Genomic DNA, 21711 nt, shown 5'->3' on the forward strand with positions numbered 1-21711 from the left:
TTGATTCCTCATCCAAATGACCATTCTTCAACAATGAGTGTTGGTAGAGTCAGCTGTGAGAAGCATCACAGCCAATCCCAATCCTGTTGTCACCCATACCTCGCCCACGTGCACATGCCAAAAGTACACGTGTGCGATAAGGACCACGGGATTGTGACCAGGAACAGGAACCTTAATGGGCTTTCCCATCTCTATTCCCAAGATGCTGGAGCAGTCACCCCAGCCAAGGACCAGCAATATCAATGAAGCTTATTGTTCTGTATCCTCCTTAGATAGAACACTGCGATATAATGGCGATTGTGCAAAAAAGTCAGGCCTGAAAGGGATGTCCCGGCAAACATCAGCAAATGTATTTTCCGTTTTGCACTAGAAGCAATCGAGTTACACATAAAATGTCTGGAAATTCCAGCCTCCCAGATCGGTACGGAGTGTCTACGGACCCGGGGAGGCATTGTAAAAACCGGTTTTCAGCGCACAATGCGCATGCGCTGAAAACCGGCTTTTCCGATCTGTCAAGCTGGAGCTGGACAGATCCTTCATATCTCGGGAGCGAGGACATTTGCACGGGCAAGATTGCAATATTTACCCATATCTTGCCCAGCAAATTTCCTCAAAACTCTTGCGCCTGATAAAAACCGGCGCATAGCGTACTGTTACAGGCGTAAGAGTTTTAAAACATGCAAAAACATAATCAAATTAAATTAAAAGAACACATTTTATTGTTCAAAAACTCTACCCAATATGGTAAGTTTATTTTAAACTATAATTAAAAAAACTTTTTTAAAAATTGGAATTTTTTTTTCTAAGATATTTATTAACTTGAATTTCAATTAATTTTAATTACGTGAGGTGTAGTCTTTATTTTTTATTGTGGTGTTTAGTGTGTTTGTTTATTTTCTCATTAATATCAATGAGAACACTTAGATACGGAGTTCCCATTACTATTAATGAGAAAGCTGTGGAATACTGTGCCTGATTGGCTGAGCAGTCACACGCTTCTTTCGGACGAACGCCTCCAACCGAAGAATTTTTCCGAAATGACCTGGTGGTCCGGGAGGAGCGTGGGATTCTGGTAGGGAGGCCTTCTCTTCCCGCGCTGCGAAGCACGCTCCCGGCCTCCAGGTTCCCATGGAGACGGTGCAGTCATGTGTGACTGCTCAACCAATCAGGTACAGTGCTCCACAGCATTCTCATTAACAGCAATGGGAGCTCCGTATCTACCAGTTCTCATTGCGATTAATTGAGAAAAAAAACCAAACACAATAACACTAAATAAAAACTAAAGAAACCCGCCTAACATTATTAAAATTAATTGAAATGAAAGTTAACAAATGCATTAGAGAAAACATTTTTTTTGAGCTTTTAAAAAGTTTTTTAAATTATGGTTTAAAATAAATTTAATGTAGTATGCAGGGTTTTGAAAAATAAACGGTGTTCTTTTAATTTTATTTTGTTTTTTATGCTTTAAGTGTGTTTTACGCAAGAATTTTGAGGACATTTGCTGGGCAAGATATGGGTAAGTCCCGCAATCTTGCCCTTGTAAATGTACTCGCTCCCGAGATATGGAAAATCCGTCAAGCTGGAGCTGGAGCCTGACAGATCGGAAAAGCCGGTTTTCAACGCATGTGCTTTGTGCTCTGAAAATCGGCTTTTGTGATGCCTTCCTGGGTCCGTACACACTCCGTATGGACCCGGGGAGGCCGAGATTTCTGGGCCATTGGCTTTTTGGAAAATGCGTTGTTGGAGTGACAGTAATTTCCTGTTTGAAGCCACTTTTATTCACAAACTCCTTTACCTCCAGTCCACCTGGATCAAAACCCATTACTGTTCGGTTTTTCAAATATGCTGTTAGAGGAAAAATTAAGACACAAGTGCTTCAGCCACTAGGGTACACGGCAACTTGAAAAGAAGATTGAGCAAGTGTGACGATATATTGCAGACAGCCACTTATTCATATATTGGACATTAGATCAATCAGGAACAAATGCATCACCGTAATTTATCTCAGTCTATTTTTTTTAATGCTATACTTCAGCGAAACATCTCATAAATAAATTAACAATTAATCTGTGTATATCCCGGACTCAGTGGATTGACTGTTGGACTGAGAAGCGGCAACTATTGAAAAAACACTTTGAACATAAGTCGGAAAATTGATGTCTGAGTGCTTACTCCAATTTCTTGCCAACATTATTTTAAGTCAGGCATTAGCTTGTTTAATTTGAAGTGCTTGCTCCGAGAACTGTTAGTTGGAAATGTTGTCTTACAACGATAGTCAGGTGACAAAAATCAATTGCTCCCTCATCTGGATCTGAATTAAATTCACCAATTCTTGAAATTCTTGTTCAGTGGGAGCGGTAGCATAGTGGTTATGTTAGGGACTAGTAATCCAGGGCCTGGACCAATAATCCAGAGATGTGAGTTCAGATCTCACCATGGCAGCTGGGGAATTTAAATTCAGTTCATTAGATAAATCTGGAATAAAAAGTTAGCAGCAATAATGTTGAGCATGAAACTACTGGATTGTTGTAAAACCCCCGTCAGTTTCACTATAGTCCCTTTAGGGAAGGAAATCTGTCGTCCTTACCTGGGCTGGCCTATATGTGACTCCAGTCCCATAGCAATGGGGTTGATTCTTAACGGTCCCTTCTGAAATGATCAAGCAAGCCACACAGTTGTCAAGAAGCTGGTTCACCACCACCTTCTCAAGGGCAATTAGGGATGGGCAATAAATGCTATCTTTTGCAGCGATGCCCACATGCCGTGAATGAAAAAAAAAAGATATATAATTGCTGCAAATCTGCTATTTTCCCTTTACAGTGTGACGTGGTTACATTGTTCACTGGAAAGCAGATGGGGGGGGGGGAACAAGGGGTGAAATTCCTCTTTCTGTCGCTAATTTTTGCAAAAACGTTAGCGCTAGTATCGCAGTCCAACCTTCCGCTAAAACCATCAGTGGAAGGAGTGAACTGCTGTAATATATGCACCTGTGCGTGTGCTCACAGGTTTGTAGAGCTGCTGATGTCTCCTGGAGATGGAGCACGCGATGTCCACCGGTACGCTCGCGGTCTTCCGTGAGCGGTGGGCGCCGGAGGGACTGGAGTGCATCATCACCCCCGGCAACCAAATTTTAATTGGATTTTATATGTTTTAAAGTTTAATTTGTTTTAATTGCCGGTTTTAGTGTCGTCCTCCCTTTTTATAGGGGACACTTGTAAATTATGGTTTTACTGCCCCAAAAAACCCCAAAAAACCACAAAAATCACCAAAAAAAACCTAAAAAAAAAACACAAAAAAAAGGGCACGTTAAAAATGTTTGAAGTGTCCCCCAGATCAGGCGGCACTTGATTTAATTTATTATGGTTTTCTCCAAAAGAGTTGTAGAGCTGCTGATGTCCCTGGAGATGGAGCACGCGTTGTCCACCGGTACGCTCGCGGTCTTCCGTGAGAGGTAGGCACCGGAGGGACTGGAGTGCATCATCACCCCTGGCAACAAAAATTTTTATTTGATTTTTCATGTCTAAAGTTTAATTTGTTTATTGTGTCAGTTTTAGTGCCCCCCCCCCCCCCCCCCGTTCCCTTTTAGCCAGGGAGTACTTTTATAATTTGTGTTTTTAGTGCCCTCAAAAAAAAACAAGGGGACACTTGTTTGAAAGTGTTTGGAGTGTCCCCTTCCCTTTAATCAAGGGGCACTTGATTTAATGTTTTATTTTGTTCACAACAAAAGAGTTGTAGAGCTGTTGGGCGCCACTTGATTATTTGTTTTCGATAAAAATAGTTGTAGAGCTGTTGAGTTGGGAGTGGCTTAGCCGGTCACGTGATGTTCACAAGACTCAATAAAACCCCAACCAGTTGGGTTCGAGGGATCCACAATGAGGCAGGTGGTTGTGAGCCTGGTGGATGAACTGGTAATGTGTAGGCCCCAAGTTTCCACATGATTTGCTCCTGATTTTTAGGAGCAACTGGTGGAGAACGGAGTATCTTAGAAACCGGAATTCTCCACATTTAAGTTTTCTGCAGTTCCAGTCAGGTAGAACAGTTTCACTTTTGAACAGAATTATTTTTTCAAAAGGGGGCGTGTCCGGCCACTGACACCTGATTTGAAAGTTTCCACAGTGAAAATGTACTCCAAACTAACTTAGAATGGAGTAAGTGAAGATTTTTGTAGGCTTGAAAAAGCCTTGTCTACACATTAAAAAATCAGGTGCAGGTTACAAATTAGGCGTCGGGAACGAGGTGGGGGGGGAGGGGGGGAAGTCATTAAATTCTACAATAAATCCTTAGTTATACTTATACAAATATTAAACAAATAAATCCAACCTGAATAGAAATTTATAAGCAAAGAAAAGATTAAATAAACCATGTTCCTACCTGTGTGAAAGTGCTTCAGGCAGACCTTTCAGGCAGCAGTTTGCCGTCGGGACCGACGGACGGCAGGGGGAGAAAGCTGGAAGGGGCCTCAGTGCTGATCATGGAAGGGCAATGTGGTTTTATTAAAAAATGTTAAAAAATTGAACAGCTACAAAGAATTTGAATAGTCTCAAACAAGTGCATGTGTCCCGTTTATCACAGTCTATCTTTAATTACAGAATGCACTCCCTCACACACAGAAATATCAAGAAAATTAAAATGCAAGCCTTTGCAAGGGTTCAATAAACAAATTTTCACTTTTTCTGCAGCAATTTTTAAAATGGCCGAGTGCCAATGTTTACTTCACACTGCGCGTGTGCAAACGCTCCAACGCGCATGTGCAGAGTTGCCGGCACAAAAAAAACTCATTTAAATGGTACCCGCCCCCTCCTACTTACAAAATCGGCCCGAGTGGTAGGCTCCGCCCCCTGTGCGCTGCGCCAAGCAGGCATCGAGCTGCAAGGTGCTCGAGAACACCGCGTTTTTTTTCAGGCGCCGTTTTCGGCGCGAAAAACGGGCGCCCAGCTCGGAGGGGCGCCTGTTTTGCCGCGTGTGGAAACTTGGGGCCGTCGTGTGGTTGTTCAACCTTTTGCTAATAAACCAATTCGTTCTTAATAGCAATGTGTTGCTATGAATTCTTAAGCAAAGAACGCGCGAGGCAAATACATTACAGCCGCCCAAGTTGCTTTTCATCCTGAAAAAACTCATTGCTTCACCCGTTTTGTCTCCGCAGCGATCATCGTTCTGTTCATCACCCTGAAGCGGGGGAAGAAAGAGCCCCTCATTATTTCGGAGGAAGATATTCGCGAGAACGTGGTGGCCTACGACGACGAGGGAGGAGGGGAGGAGGACACGGAGGCCTTCGACATCACGGCGCTGAGAAACCCCGCTGCCGCCGAGGAGGTGCGATACCGGCGGGACGTCAGGCCCGACTTCCAACCCGCGCCCAGGCACAAACCCCCATCGGCCCCGACCAGCCCTGACATTCACGAGTTTATTACGCAAAAACTGCAGGAAGCTGACCTGGACCCGAGTGTTCCTCCGTATGACTCTCTCCAGACATATGCATATGAGGGTCATGGGTCAACCGCAGGGTCGATAAGTTCACTGGATTCAGTCACCACACACTCTGAACAGGATTACAATTACCTTGGAGACTGGGGACCTGAGTTCAAAAAACTCTCTGAGCTGTACGGAGCAGATGAAACGGAAAGAACCACTTAGTTTTCATTCCCATCATAAAACACTTGTATGTAAAACAGAAAAAAAATACGATTTTAATTTCTCAAGCTACAATTGTTACACAATTTTATTGTAGCAGCAAAAGTGCCCTTTGAATATTTTGAAACATGGGTTCGACAAACAAATGAAAAGAACACATTTTGAGAATATAAAAAAATAAACAAAATATTTTCCCTGGTGTATATTTTTTATTATTCAATAAAGTTCATTGTTCCATGATAAAGATACTGTGCTATAGTTTAAGAATAGCCCGTTTGGTTCCACATGTTAAGATAAAAGTTTTTATTCGTTCCTGGGATTGGGCATCATTGGCAAGGCCGGCATTTATTGCCCAGCCGTAATTGCCCTTAAAAGATGGTGGTGAGCCACCTTCTTGAACCGCTGCAGTCCGTGTGGTGAAGGTGCCCCCTCAGTGCTGTTAGGGAGGGAGTTCCAGGATTTTGACCCAGCGACGATGAAGGAACGGCGATATATTTCCAAGTCAGGATGGTGTGTGACTTAGAGGGGATCTTGCAGGTGATGCTGTTCCCATGCACCTGCTGCCTTTGTGCTTCTAGGTGGTAGAGGTCGCAGGTTTGGGAGGTGCTGTCGAAGAAGCCCTGGCGAGTTGCTGCAGTGTGTTTTGAAGATGGTACACACTGTAGCCACGGTGCGCCGGTGGTGGAGGAATGAATGTTGAAGGTGGTTGGTGGGCTGCTTTGTCCTGGATGGTGTCGGGCTGCTTGAGTGTTGCTGGAGCTGCACTTCCAGGCAAGTTGGGAGTATTCCATCACACTGCTGACTTGTGCCTTGTAGATGGTTGAAAGGCTTTGGGGACTCAGGAGGTGAGATAATCGTTGTTGAATACCTAGCCTTTTGACCTGCTCATGTCACCACAGTATTTAAGTGGCTTGGTCCAGTTAAGTTTCTGGCCCATGGTGACCACCAGGATGTTGATGGTGGGGAATTTGGCGATGGTAATATGGTAAGATGATGTGATATGGCATGGCATATAAAGGTCTGGAATTAAAATTGTGGTGTTGTAGAACATCCTTACCCTGTGTTTATAAACAACATTGAATAAAGTACACAGGGTGCATAATGTGCAATGAGCACAGTTTACATATGGGCTATCCATAGCACAAAATTATTTTAGTTCACCTGACGTGCTCCATGGCAGTGATCCTTCTACACAAGGCTTTCTAAATTGGGCAATTAAAATCAATCTTCATTTCAGAGCAAGCCATGATGAGCACAGTGGTGGATCCAGCAATAAATTATGGTCGGTAACGTGAATTGTAAGTTGCTGAAGATCCCATCAAGCTAAACCACCTCACTCAGGTATTCTCAACAAGTTCAAACTGAAGTTATCTGCCAGATTTATTTTTCTGCCCGCCCCCATTATGTGCATGAGTATCCGGCTGTGACATCCATAGCTAATGCTATGTGTGCTGCTGTGTGTAATTGAAGAAGGACTTTCAGGTAATCTTAATGTTGGCCCAATAAAGGAAGTGAAGGAAGCTTTGTAAATTAAATATAGTAACGTAGCTGTAGATTTGAGTATAGGAGCAGTGAGGTCTTACTGCAGTTGTACAGGGCCTTGGTGACGCCGCACCTGGAATATTGTGTTGAGTTTTGGTCTCCTAATCTGAGGAAGGACGTTCTTGCTATTGAGGGAGTGCAGCAAAGGTTCACCAGACTGATTCCCAGGATAGCAGGACTGACATATGATGGGAGATTGGATCGACTGGGCCTGTATTCACTGGAGTTTAGAAGGATGAGAGGGGATCTCATAGAAACATATAAAATTCTGGCGGGATTGGACAGGCTAGAGGCAGGAAGAATGTTCCAGATACTGGGGAAGTCCAGAACCAGGGGTCACAGTTTAAGGATAAGGGGTTAGCCAATTAGGACCGAGATGAGGAGAAACTTCTTCATTCAGCGAGTTGTTGACCTGTGGAATTCTCTACCGCAGAAATTTATTGAGACCAGTTCATTAGATATATTCAAAGGGAGTTAGATATGGCCCTAACGGCTCAAGGGATCAAGGGGTATGGAGAGAAAGCAGGAAAGGGGTACTGAGGTGAATGATCAGCAATGATCATGTTGAATGGTGGTACAGACTCGAAGAGCCGAATGGCCTACTCCTGCACCTATTTTCTATGTTTCTATGTGCACATTGCACCTGCTCATTCCGAGGAACTGTATTCCACTTCGAGAAATGATCCGCCGTGGCTCATTTAGCAGCACCCTGTGCCTTGCAAGTCAGAACGTTGTGAGTTCAAGTCCCACTCCAGAAGATTTGAGTAAAAAATCTAGACTAACACTCCAAGGGACTGCTGCACTGTCGTAAGCGCCATCTTTCAAATGAGATATTAAACTGAGACCACGTCTATTTAACCAGGTGATCGTAAAAGATCCCAAGGCACTATTTTGAAGAAGAGCAGGGGAGTTTCCTCCGGTGTCCTGGCCAATATTTATCCTTCAGTCAACATCAATAAATCAGATTACCTGGTCATTATCACATTGCTGTTTTTGGGAGCTTGCTGTGCGCAAATTAGCTGTCGTGTTTCCTACATTACAACAGTGAATGGAGGCATGCCACGACAAGGTACAGCGCGAGCTGGTGCAGGAGGGCAACGGCTGTGAAGAGTGACGTCATCGAGGTCCAGGTCGGTGATTGGAGCGTGGGCAGGTACAGCAGGAGCGGCGAGGTCGGGGCGAAGGAGCGACAAGAGATTGTGGAGAGACGTGATCGGGGCCCAGGGGAAGTGTGAGTTTGGGGCCTGGGGCCCACACTACGATACGTGTGCTCACTAGGTCCGTTCAGCAGAGCTGGTCTCCAGTCGTCTTGGGTAATCCTTGCCACAGGACCAAGACCGAGCTCTGTCAAGCCCATGTGGTGGCTGGTGTGCATCGGTCACCCCACGTTAAAAAAATCCACGCACAGGCATCTTCCACCCTTCAGGATGTAGTTCGAGACCTGGAATATTAGGTCCTTCATTGAAACACCTTTGCATTCATCCTTTTTTTGGGTGTGGATGCAAGTCATCCTCGTTTCGAGGGACTGCCTATGACGATGATACTTCAAGAAAGTACTTCATTGGCTGCAAAGCACTTTGGGATGTCCGCTGGTCGTAAAATGCATTGTATAAACGTGTTTTTTATTTTTCTGTACATTCCGTTAAGCATATGTGTTGAAGAGCTATGACAGATTTCCTATGGCTCACAGAAACATAGGAACAGGAGGAGGCCATTCAACTCCTCGAGCCTGTTCCGCCATACAATGAGATCATGGCTGATCTGTGACCAAACTCCATTTTGGCCCATATCCCTTTATACCTTTGGTTAATAAAAAAGCTTTCAATCTCAGATTTAAAATTAACAATTGATTTAGCATCAATTGCAATTTGCAGAAAAAAGGAACGATTTGTATTTCTACATCGCCTTTCACGACCACCGGACATCTCAAAGCGCTTTTCAGCCAATGGTGTACTTTTGGACTGTAGTCACTGTTGTAATGTAGGAAACTTCTACCACTCTTTTTCTGTGTAGAAGTGTTTCCTAATTTCCCTCGTGAAAGATCTGGCTCGAAATTTTAGACTCTGCTCCCGAGCCCTAGAATCCCCTAGAATTCTCTCGATCTATCCCATCTGTTCCGCTTAATGTTTTGAAAACTTTGATCAGATCACCCCTTAACCATATAAATTCTAGGGAATACAACCCTAATTTGTGTAATCTCTCCTCGTAACTTAACCCTTGAAGTCCGGGTATCATTCTGGTAAACCTACGCGGCACTCCCTCTAAGGCCAAGATAACCTGCCTACGGTGTGATGCCCAGAACAGCTCACAGTACTCCAGGTGTGGTCTAACCAGGGTTTTGTACAGCTTCTACCCCCTTGTATTATAGCCCTCTACATATAAAGGCCAGCATCCCATTAGCCGTCTCAATTATTTTCTGTACCTGTTCATGACATTTTAATGATCTATGGGGGTGAAATTATCCTGCGCCCCGATTGGGGTCTCCATCGTGCTCGTGGCGGTATTTCCCGCGCCAGCCGCGGTATTGGCCTCACCGCCCCTCAGAAGAAGTGGAGCGCAGTCTCGCGCTCTCCACTTCCTGTAGGGACAGGACCAGCGGCACTAAGGGGGCGAGTTGTGTAGCGCTGTGCGGACACTCCGTGTAGCGCAGATGCGTTTCAACGCCCCCTCCCCTTCACTTAAAGGCAGCCCGCAGCTCGCTAGGACCATTCCCTCGAAATCGAGGAAAACTTGCTTCCACTCTAAAAGTGAGTTCTCAGGTGGCTGTACGGGAATTACAGTCTCTGTCACAGGTGGGACAGACAGCCGTTGAAGGAAAGCGTGGGTGGGGAGTCTGGTTTGACGCACCCTCCTTCCGCTGACTGCGCTTGATTTCTGCATGCTCTCGGTGACGAGACTCGAGATGCTCAGCGCCCTCCCAGATGCACTTCCTCCACTTAAGGCAGTCTTTGGCCAGGGACTCCCAGGTGTCCTTGGGCGCTGTTGCACTTTATCAGGGAAGCTTTGAGGGTGCACTTGAAACATTTCCTCTGTCCACCTGGGTCTCGCTTGCCGTGTAGGAGTTTCGAGTAGAGCGCTTGCTTTGGGAGCCTTGTGTCGGGCATGCAGGCGATGTGGCCCACCCAATGGAGCTGGTCGAGCGTGGTCAGTGATTCGATGCTGGGAATGTTGGCTTGATTGGGAACACTGACGTCGGTGTGTCTATCCTCCCAGTAGATTTGCAGGATCTTGCGGAAGCAGCACTGGTGGTATTTCTCCAGCGCTTTGAATGGTCGACTGTATATGGTCCACGTCTCTGAGCCATATAGGGTGTGTATCACTACTGCCCTGTAGACCATACGCTTGGTGCCAGATTTGAGGTCCTGGTCTTCAAACACTCTCTTCTTCAGGCGATCGAAGACTGCACTGACACACTGGAAGCGGTGTTGGATCTCGTCTTCGATGTCTGCCCTTATTGATAGTAGGCTCCCGAGGTATGGAAAATGGTCCACGTTATCCAGGGCCGTGCCGTGGATTTTGGTGACCAGGGGGCAGTGCTGTGTGGCGGGGTTAGGTTGGTGAAGGACCTTTGTCTTACGGATGTTTAGTATAAGGCCCATGCTTTCGTACGCCTCAGTGAAGATGTTGATGATGGTTTGGCCTCCAATCCACCGGCGACATTCGGGCCTCCACTACTCCGGCGACATTCGGGCCTCCATCCCTCAGGCAATGTTCGGGCCTCACTCCCTCATACCAGCGATGTCCTAGTCTTTCTCCCTCCACTGGTTCCATTCAACTGTGGAGCCCCTGGTGACCATGCGGTGTGCACGCGCTAGGATACAAGTTTTAGAGTGGACTGGTGAGTCGACAAAACTGCCAAGATGGCGGCGCAGGGCGCTGGCGACCTCCATTTTAACTTCCGCCCCGCGAGGGGATGTCGGCCTGCTTCACGACCTGCGAGGTTGGTGCTGACGCTTGCTCTCACCAGCCTCGGTGTGTGGCGCTAAACGGTCGCCTTGCACGGCAACAACTTCAACGCCGGTTGCGACCAGCCCGGCGCACTGCGCGGGTTGAGACGCTGCCGTAACAGCGCCTCCATTAACTCCCGGGCAGTTTCGCGGGAGCCGATAGCGTGCCCCCCCCCAGGATCACAGGTCACACTCAGATTATCCCAAGAGTCTTAGGAATCATAAGGCGTTTTATTAAGGAATGGTAGTTTTAAATACAATCAGATACAACACACAATTAGGATAGACATAGTAGACATACAACCCATAACACATGAGAACGGAATGAGCCCCGAATGGAAGGGACGGACAGATGGACGTTGAGGCAGAACGATGGTCTCAGACCCCTGGAGCCAACAGCAGGGGTCGCTTCTGTTTTGTCGGCTCCCAAGCTGGCGGAGGTGTTCATCGGAAGCCACCATCAGGCCCACCTTAGAGGTTTGAGCTTGAACAGGGTGTTAGTCCAAAGCTAGCAGGAGGTCCACCCCAGAGCAAACTCTCTCATCTCCCTGCCTGTTCCTCCCTTTTGGCTGCCCGGTTATATAACTTATTTCGGTGGGCCCTTGGTTACCTTGCATCAATCATTTGTTTTGTCACTTTTCCCCATTCAGCTGTCCAACTACAAAGGAGCAGCTACCGATGGCAGCGCCCTCCCAGCCTCATGAGGTCAATTTACTCCTTATCTTTGTTTGATCGTATTGTTACCCTCTAGACAGCTTGTTTACGCTCCGGCTTCTTGCTAAACCCTTTATCACGGCCTGGTATTGCGTCGTGGCCTAATGACGACCTTAGCTCACAGTGCAGTTCTGTAATCTGATGTGGCTGGAATTCTCCTGTGCCATTAGCTTGCCCTATTTGCTGAGCTGGCGTAGTTATTTCTTTTTCTAAAATCATCAGCCCAGAATTTACAATTGGAGGCTTCCAATGCCTCCGACCGCAACAATTTCTACGAAAGTACCTGCTGGTCCCGGAGCTTGGGAGACTTGTGGTCCTGGGACTCCATGCGAAGGCCTGAGTCGGGGCCCGCGTATCCCAGGAGCGTATGCGCTTCATACGCGTCCCTGGGATCACGTGGACCAGCCCAACCTATCAGAGTAACTGGATCCCCATTCATATTTATGTTGATTCCATGTGTACAGAGCTGCCATAACTACGAACGGGAATAGAAACATAGAAAACAGGTGCAGGAGTCGGCCATTCGGCTCTTTGAGCCTGCACCTCCATTCAATATGATCATGGCTGATCATGCAGCTTCAGTACCCCACTCCTGCCTTCTCTCCATACCCCCTGATCCCTTTAGCCGTAAGGGCCACATCTAACTCCCTTTTGAATATATCCAACGAACTGGCCTCAACAACTTTCTGTGGTAGAGAATTCCATAGGTTCATAATTCTCAGGGTGAATACCTCCCAAAAACACAGAAACAACGAAAATAAATTTCAAAAAAACACCGTACATATTTAAAATGAATTAAAATGCAATTTAATTAAATATATTATACAAAAAAAAATTTTTTTTCAATTCTTTTAATTATGTTTTAACAGGGCTTAAGGTACCTTAATGGACAGGGTTTTTACTATATCGATGAGTGATAGCATTTTATTTTTCTATTTTTGAGATCTCTTATGCCTGCTTTTATCAGGAATTGGGCAAATACTCAGCATCTCTGCCCACAGAGGCCCTTTATCTTCGGGTGCGATGGATCTTGACCTATCGTAAGATCCTAGTTTAGGCGCATGCACAGTACCTATCTAAACCTAGAACTTGCGGGGCTCATAGGGGGGGCGGCCTTATACATGCCATAGGGGCCGCAAATTCAGGCCAATTATTTCTTTTAGAATTCGCAATTTCTTTAGATTGATGATTTCGTACAGCTGTATCAGGGAAATGACCAAGGCTCCGCACAACAGGATGAACACATAAATCACATTCCCTGTGGACAGTGATGGGGAATGGGATTCCCAGGAGTTGCTTTGCCTCTTACTGCCACAGTCCTGTCCCATGTCGGAATTATGCACAATCTCTTCCTGCATGAGGATAGAATGCTTGTCATTGTCAGCCGGACTGTTGAATTTAACAACAACTTGAGAATTCTTACCACGTCTCATGGAATTCCCATCAAAAGAAGGTCCCACAAACAGGCGCCAATGGGCAGGCATGCATCGCCAGATGTAGTCAGACCTTCAGGAAGAACGCATTTAACTTAATGTAATCCGACAGTTAAAGGGTAAACAGGCTGTCATCATCATCATCATCATCATCATCATAGGCAGTCCTTCGGAATCGAGGAAGACTTGCTTCCACTCTTAACATGAGTTCTTAGGTGGCTGAACAATCCAATATGAGAACCACAGTCTCTGACACAGACGGGACAGATAGTCGTTGAGGGAAGGGGTGGGTATGCCTCCATGCTGCTACCGGGCCGCTGCTCGCCGCTCCATTTATGGTCCCGACCTGTTGCTGGTGTTCTCCGTAGTCCATAAACACTCAACGAAATGTCCTCTTTCAGTTTGCCGCACGCTCTTTCCGCTGCCTGCGCTTGATTTCTGCATGCTCTCGGCGTTGAGACTCGAGGTGCTCAGCGCCCACCCGGATGCACTTCCTGCGCTTTGGCCAGGGACTCCCAGGTGTCAGTGGGGATGTTGCACTTTATCAGGGAGGCTTTGAGGGTGCCCTTGTGATGTTTCCGCTGCTCACCTTTGGCTCATTTGCCGTGAAGCAGTTCCGAGTAGAGCGCTTGCTTTGGGAGTCTAGTGTCTGGCATGCAAACTATGTGGGCTGCCCAGCGGAACTGATCAAGTGTGGTCAGTACTTCAATGCTGGGGATGTTGGCTTGGTCGAGGACACTAACATTGGTGTGTCTGTCCTCCCAGGGGATTTGTAGGATCTTGCGGAGACATGGTTGCTGGTATTCCTCTAGCGACTTGAGGTGTCTACTGTACATGGTCCATGTTTCTGAGCCATACAGGAGGGCGGGTATTACTGCAGCCCTGTAGACAGTGCAGGCAGTTTTGGTAAATTGACCAGCCTCGTATGAACTTGATAACCACGGTCCCACCAAGTCTGGAGTGGCCATCTAACCGTTTAGAAATGCTAATGTCAACCTTGTTGCCTTAGTGAAAAACCCATTATAGACCTGAAACTTGGCATCAAAAACACTATGTGTGATAATGGTTGAACAATCAAACTGAAAGAGGACATTTCGTTGAGTGTTTATGGACTACGGAGAACACCAGCAACAGGTCGGGACCATAAATGGAGCGGCGAGCAGCGGCCCGGTAGCAGCATGGAGGCATACTACTCCAGGGAGCAGCACGAGCTGCGATGGCAGTGAAGAGTGATGTCATCAAGGTTCAGGTCGGTGATTGGAGCGTGGGCAGATACAGCAGGAGCGGCGAAGTTGGGGCAAAGGAGCGGCAAGCGATTGTAGAGAGACGTGATCAGGGCTCAGGGGAGGCGCGAGTTCGGGGCCAGGAGCCCAGGGGCAGCACGGGCCAGACCACACTGCGATATGTGTGCGCACTAGGTCCGTGCAGCAGAGCAGGTCTCCAGTCGTCTTGGTTAATTGTTGCCACTGGACCAAGACCGAGCTCTGTCAAGCCCGTGTGGTGGAAGATGTGTAATGGCCACCACACATTAAAAAAATCCACGCACAGGCATCTTCCACCCTTCGGGATGTAGTTCAGGACCTGGAATTTTAGGTCCTTCATTGGAACACCTGTGAACATATCCTTTTTTGGCGTGGAAGCAAGTCATCCTCGTTTCGACGGACTGCCTATGATGATGATGATGGACTACTCACTGACCAAGGATGGGGGAGTGACCAAATGGTCCATAAGAACATAAGAACATAAGAACATAAGAATTAGGAACAGGAGTAGGCCATCTAGCCCCTCGAGCCTGCTCCGCCATTCAACAAGATCATGGCTGATCTGGCCGTGGACTCAGCTCCACTTACCCGCCCACTCCCCATAACCCTTAATTTCCTTATTGGTTAAAAATCTATCTATCTGTGACTTGAATAAATTCAATGAGCTTGCCTCAACTGCTTCCTTGGGCAGAGATTTCCACAGATTCACAACCCTCTGGGAGAAGAAATTCCTTCTCAATTCGGTTTTAAATTGGCTCCCCCGTATTTTGAGGCTGTGCCCCTAGTTCTCGTCTCCCCGACCAGTGGAAACAACCTCTCTGCCTCTATCTTGTCTATCCTTTTCATTATTTTAAATGTTTCTATAAGATCACTCTTCATCCTTCTGAACTCCAACGTGTAAAGACCCAGTCTACTCACTCGATCATCATAAGTTAACCCCCTCATCTCCGGAATCAGCCTAGTGAATCGTCTCTGTACCCCCTCCAAAGCTAGCATATCCTTCCTTAAGTAAGGTGACCAAAACTGCACACAGTACTCCAGGTACGGCCTCACCAATACCCTATACAGTTGCAACAGGACCTCCCTGCTTTTGTACTCCATCCCTCTCGCAATGAAGGCCAACATTCCATTCGCCTTCCTGATTACCTGCTGCACCTGCAAACTAACTTTTTGGGATTCATGCACAAGGACCCCCAGGTCCCTCTGCACCGCATGTTGTAATTTCTCCCCATTCAAATAATATTCCCTTTTACTGTTTTTTTTCCCCAAGGTGGATGACCTCACACTTTCCGACATTGTATTCCATCTGCTAAACCTTAGCCCATTCGCTTAACTTATCTAAATCTCTTTGCAGCCTTTCTGTGTCCTCTACACAACCCGCTTTCCCACTAATCTTTGTGTCATCTGCAAATTTTGTTACATTACACTCTGTCCCCTCTTCCAGGTCATCTATGTATATTGTAAACAGTTGTGGTCCCAGCACCGATCCCTGTGGCACACCACTAACCACAGATTTCCAACCTGAAAAGGACCCATTTATCCCGACTCTCTGCTTTCTGTTCGCCAGCCAATTCTCTATCCATGCTAATACATTTCCTCTGACTCCGCGTACCTTTATCTTCTGCAGTAACCTTTTGTGTGGCACCTTATCGAATGCCTTTTAAAAATCTAAATCCATCGGTACACCTCTATCCACCATGCTCATTATATCCTCAAAGAATTCCAGTAAATTAGTTAAACGTGATTTCCCCTTCATGAATCCATGCTGCGTCTGCTTGATTGCACTATCCCTATCTAGATGTCCCGCTATTTCTTCCTTAATGATAGTTTCAAGCATTTTCCCCACTACAGATGTTAAACTAACAGGCCTATAGTTACCTGCCTTTTGTCTGCCCCCTTTTTTAAACAGAGGCGTTACATTAGCTGCTTTCCAATCCGCTGGTACCTCCCTAGAGTCCAGAGAATTTTGGTAGATTGTAACGAATGCATCTGCTATAACTTCCACCATCTCTTTTAATACCCTGGGATGCATTTCATCAGGACCAGGGGACTTGTCTACCTTGAGTCCCATTAGCCTGTCCAGCACTACCCCCCTAGTGATAGTGATTGTCTCAAGGTCCTCCCTTCCCACATTCCTGTGACCAACAATTTCTGGCATGGTTTTTGTGTCTTCCACCGTGAAGACCGAAGCAAAATAATTGTTTAAGGTCTCAGCTATTTCCACATTTCCCATTATTAAATCCCCCTTCTCATCTTCTAAGGGACCAACAATTACTTTAGTCACTCTTTTCCGTTTTATATATCTGTAAAAGCTTTTACTATCCGTTTTTATGTTTTGCGCAAGTTTACCTTCGTAATCTATCTTTCCTTTCTTTATTGCTTTCTTAGTCATCAAAGAAGGGGGCGGGGGTGGTTGCATCATTCATTGTCACGGATCAGACCATTTGTATTATAAAAGGGATGTGTTTAGGGATGAACCTTGACAACTTGCAAGGCAACTGCTTGCAGCCCTGATCAACCGCATAAACATGGAAACGTGCTTCCCTGAGTGACTGCTGGTTTGAACGTGTTTGAAGGTAAAGAGAGTTCCTGTTCGAAGTTAAAAGGGACAGTGCAGTGACGGTTGTCAGCTGTAGTATAATAAACAGTTAAAAGAACATTGAGTTGTGAGCTTTGACCATTTTTTTTTTTTTTTTGAAATTCGTAGCCAATCGTTCCAATTCTTTGTCAAATCACAAACGCCAGAGGTCACCTTGCACATGCCAAGGATCACTCTGCGCCAATGCTCTTAGCCAAAAGGCCTAGAGCCACTGCACCGTTCCTGGAAGTACTGCAATACCAGGTTCGTGCCATGGAGGTGGATGGGTCAGGTCCCCCACACACCTCCGTGGAGGTGGATGGGTCAACCCTCCCCACCCACCTCCTGTGTTGAGCTTTGACCATTTTTATCCCACCTGGACAGGTTCAACTCGGATTCTGGAATTGGAGAGAAGAAAAAGGTATGGGTTCACCTGCCTACAAAGATGCTGTATCTACTTAATGGCGGCCATCCATGTGTGTAGATCATTTAGTGCACAGAATAATACACCACAATTTGTGAATGCAATTTTACGGGCAGTATCGGTCTACTGTCTGAAATTGACAAAATATTCACTAATGGCAACTTTTAACCATCAAACTTGCCTTTCACGGGCATTTGCTGTCCTTGTGAGGTCATTAAATGATCAGGGGATTTGGAATTTCACGCTTTTGTCTGAATTAGGTTCTTGAGAACTAGATTCCCTGCTCTGCTATGGATGGGGGATACAGACAGAAGTTCATTTAAAAGGCACATTAATGCAAATGTATTTTTAGGCCACTTACAGCTCATTTTTCTTAGTTTATTATCTGCTGGCACTGCGGGTCTCGTGGGCTTTTGTGGGTTTCCCAGTGGGAACTACCTCACTCCAGGCAACTCGAGCGATGTTCAGTTGCGCACACAGCTGCTGATAGAGGTGAACTTTGGCAACTGATTAGCAAACGGAAGCTGGGAGAGTGGGCCCGACGGAATCGGCATGACGTTGTGAATGCCTGGTCGACTCCTCAAAAAAAAAACACTGGAATCATAGTAGGTCATGTTTTCACTGGCATTGCATGGAAGAAGGCATGCCAGGAACGCTTAACGCCTAGAAAGCCCTGATTGGCTACATCTGCCAAGATGTCACCATTAATGTCTTGGCACACCAAACCTGGCGATGGCAGTACGAAGCTCTTTTCACCAGGTTTGGGTTTTCAGAGAGTCAGATGCTCGAGATGTCTAACTGCCGCTATCATACACAGCAGACTGCTGGGACAGCTGGTAAAAGTTCCGATGAGTATGAATGGGAATACCCCCAGAAATGCACGCACACTTAAATAAAAAAAAACATCACATGTTTAAAATTGATCAAAATGTCATTTAATTAAATAGTTAAAGCAAAAGTGAAATTTTTTGAAAAATACATTTACATATTTGAAAGGGTCTAAAGTAGGCCTTAGGCCTGCCTTTACTAGGTGTTCAGAATTTCACGGCCCTTTTACTGGGCATGTGTGCGATCTGTCAAGAAGATCTGGGTTTTAGTGCCTGCGCAGTGCATGCCTAATCCCCGAACAAGTGCGTCCCCTACAGCGGCGTGCGCTCCTCGTACGCACACGTATTACAGTCCATTAACTTGAAGACGGGGGGGACGGGGGGGAGGGAGTCCCACAGTGTCGGTAGCCTGGCAGCAGACCCAAAGCGGGAGAAGACGTTTGGCCACGGTTAAATCTTTAAAAATGACTACTGTTAACATTCCTTGTGGGCCAGGAGAGGCAGGAGTGTTCCCCTGCTCTCCCACCCCAGGCAACGCAAGGACTCCTTGGGCTTGGCACCCATACCCAATCGTGCTGGAACCCCACTCCTGCCCCCATTGCCTTCAGAACCCCCTCCCCCCACAGCCTGCCGGGAAACATTCTCACGGCCTCCTGCCGACAGATGCCCACTCCCGCCCGCCAGCCAGGCAGTGGTTCAATTTTATTTATAAATGAGGCCCCGATGTTAAGATTGAACAAGCCCCTCTGTCCTGAACTGCCTGGATGTCTCGCCCACTTGGATCAGCTGTTCCCACCCCCCCAACCTCACCCCACTGCTTAAAATTGCATCCATTGGGCTTCCCTCACTTTGTTTTCTGTATAACGCTGTCAGTTGTGGCTCAGTGGGTAGCATACTTGCCTCTGAGTCAGAATGGTTGTGAGTTTAAGTCCCACTCAAGAGACTTGAGCACAAAAATCCAGGCTGACACTCCAGTGCAGTGCTGAGGGAGTGCTGCACTGTTGGAGGTGCCGCCTTTTGGATGAGATGTTAAATCGAGGCTCTGTCTGTTCGCTCAGGTGGACATAAACGATCCCATATCACTATTTCGAAGAGGAGCAAGGGAGTTATCCCCGGTGTCCTGGCCAATATTTATCCCTCAATCAACATCACTAAAACAGATTATCTGGTCATTGTCACATTGCTGTCTGTGGGAGCTTGCTGTGCGCAAAGTGGCTGCCACATTTCCCACATTACAACAGTGAGTACACTGCAAAAGTACTTAATTTGCTGTAAAATGTTTTGAGATGTCCAGAGGCGCTATATAAATGCAAGTCTTTCTTTCTCTCTTTCTGCATGGCTTTGGTTAACTTACCCTCCTGGCCTTCATCCTTGCCAATGGCTGCCAATGAATTGGAATTTCTTCTGATGCTTTCCCTAATCAGATGTGTCCTATTTTAACACCCACCCCGCCTCTTTTATTGTCCCCAGCCATTTTAAATTTCAACGACATGCAAATTTTCCAGATGCACAAACTGATGGAAATTTTTGTCTCTCTCCAGCCCAGTTTTTTTAAGACTGTAAAAAAACTGACCGAGGTCGACTGGATAAAATTTTCAAGCAGGCCTTGATTTTGATGGCCGCACACGTGCTGGAAGCAGGCGGAAGCCAGGTAAATATGTTTAAAAAGAAAGACTTGCATTTCTATAGCCCATTTCATGACCACCAGATGTCTCAAAGTGTTTTACAGCCAATGAAGTACTTTTGGAGTGCAGGCACTGTTGTTATGTGGGAAACAGCGCAGCCAAGTTGCACACAGGAAACTCCCACACACAGCAGCGTGATAATGGCCAGGATATCTGTTTTTTTTTCGTAATGTTAATTGAGGGATAAACAGGACACTGGGGATAACTCCCCTGCCCTTCTTCAAAATAGTGCCTTGGGATCTTTTACGTCCACCAAAAGAGCAGACAGGGCCTCAGTTTAACATCTCATCTGAAAGACAGCACCTTTGACAGTGCAGTGCTCCCTCAGCTCTCCCCTGGAGTGTCAGCCTAGACTTATGTGCTCATGGGACTTGAATCCACAACCTTCTAACAGAGAGGAAAGTGTGCTACCCACTGAGCCACAGCTGACCTCGATAAATTGGCTCCTGTGGTGCCTTTGGGATGGCTGCTCCACTTTTGAGTGAGTCAGCAGGGCTTTTTTAAACCCACCCACAAATCGTGGGCGGTGCAGTGAGGGAATCGGCCAGCTCGAGTGGGCTTGCTCCCATTTGCATCACTGGAATTTGTTGGCCGGACTTCTTGAATGTGATTGACTATCGATTTTGGCGACACAATTGTTGTATTTTTTAATTTAATTGCTGTTATTCCAACTACATCGGCGGGTGGAAATCCATTTGGCCATTCTGTCTGGAAGAGGAGGCGGAGGAGAAGCTGCAGGAACAGGTGGAAGGAGCACATGAAGTTGCAGCTGCAGGGCTAAGCAGTTCACCGAGGAGTAGGAGGAAAGTTCATTATATTCCTGACCCTGCTGATAACACATGGTCGAAACTGCCCGGGATGCCCATGTCTGCGCTGGCGCTGGAAAAGGATTGTGGAAAATGCTGGCAAGCCGGTGCTTTTCATCCCTGCCACAAACTCCAATCCCTCGCCACTGACTCCATCCCTCTCCCCAAATTCTGTCTGACTGTTCTGTATGGTGGCCAGGTCTTGATAAAGATATAGAGTACATTGTGAGTCAGTGTACGACATGTCAATCGGTAAGCAAGCAACCACCATCAGTACCATTTCAGCCATGGAAATGGCCTGCCAGGGTGTGGCAAAGGCTACATATTGACTTTGCTGAGTTAGAAGGACAACAATTGTTCATTGTGATTGATAGCCATTCGAAGTGGTTTGAGGTGTTTCCAATGTGGAAAATAACAACAAGTAAAACATTGGACATTTTACGAAAATTATTTTCTTCATTTGGCCTCCCTGAAGAGACTGTTTTGGACAATGGACCATAATTTCGTTCAGAAGAATTTGCACAATTCATGAGCAAAAATGGTGTGAAACATACCAAGGTTCCACCATACCAACCTGCTTCGAATGGAACAGCAGAGCACATAGAAACATAGAAACATAGAAAATAGGTGCAGGAGTAGGCCATTCGACCCTTCAAGCCTACCGCCATTCAATGAGTTGATGGCTGAACATGCAACTTCAGTACCCCATTCCTGCTTTCACGCCATACCCCTTGATCCCCCTAGTTGTAAGGATTATATCAAACTCCTTTTTAAATATATTTAGTGAATTGGCCTCAACAACTTTCTGTGGTAGAGAATTCCACAGGTTCACCACTCTCTGGGTGAAGAAGTTTCTCCTCAT

At 46.3% G+C, this 21711-nt stretch overlaps 1 protein-coding gene across 1 annotated transcript in view; it reads left to right on the plus strand.

Annotated features, from left to right (window-relative positions):
• LOC139263748 (cadherin-18-like) overlaps positions 1–5736 on the plus strand; it is a 330093-nt gene extending 324357 nt beyond the window's left edge. Inside the window, exon 11 of the mRNA XM_070879786.1 lies at positions 5144–5736. Within this exon, the coding sequence (XP_070735887.1) occupies positions 5144–5634 (491 nt within the window). The 3' untranslated portion in view covers positions 5635–5736. The remainder of the gene's footprint in view (positions 1–5143) is intronic.
• The last annotated feature ends 15975 nt before the right edge of the window (positions 5737–21711 follow it).

The sequence above is a fragment of the Pristiophorus japonicus genome, chromosome 5 (genome assembly GCF_044704955.1).
Source record: "Pristiophorus japonicus isolate sPriJap1 chromosome 5, sPriJap1.hap1, whole genome shotgun sequence".
Lineage (NCBI taxonomy): Eukaryota > Metazoa > Chordata > Chondrichthyes > Pristiophoridae > Pristiophorus > Pristiophorus japonicus.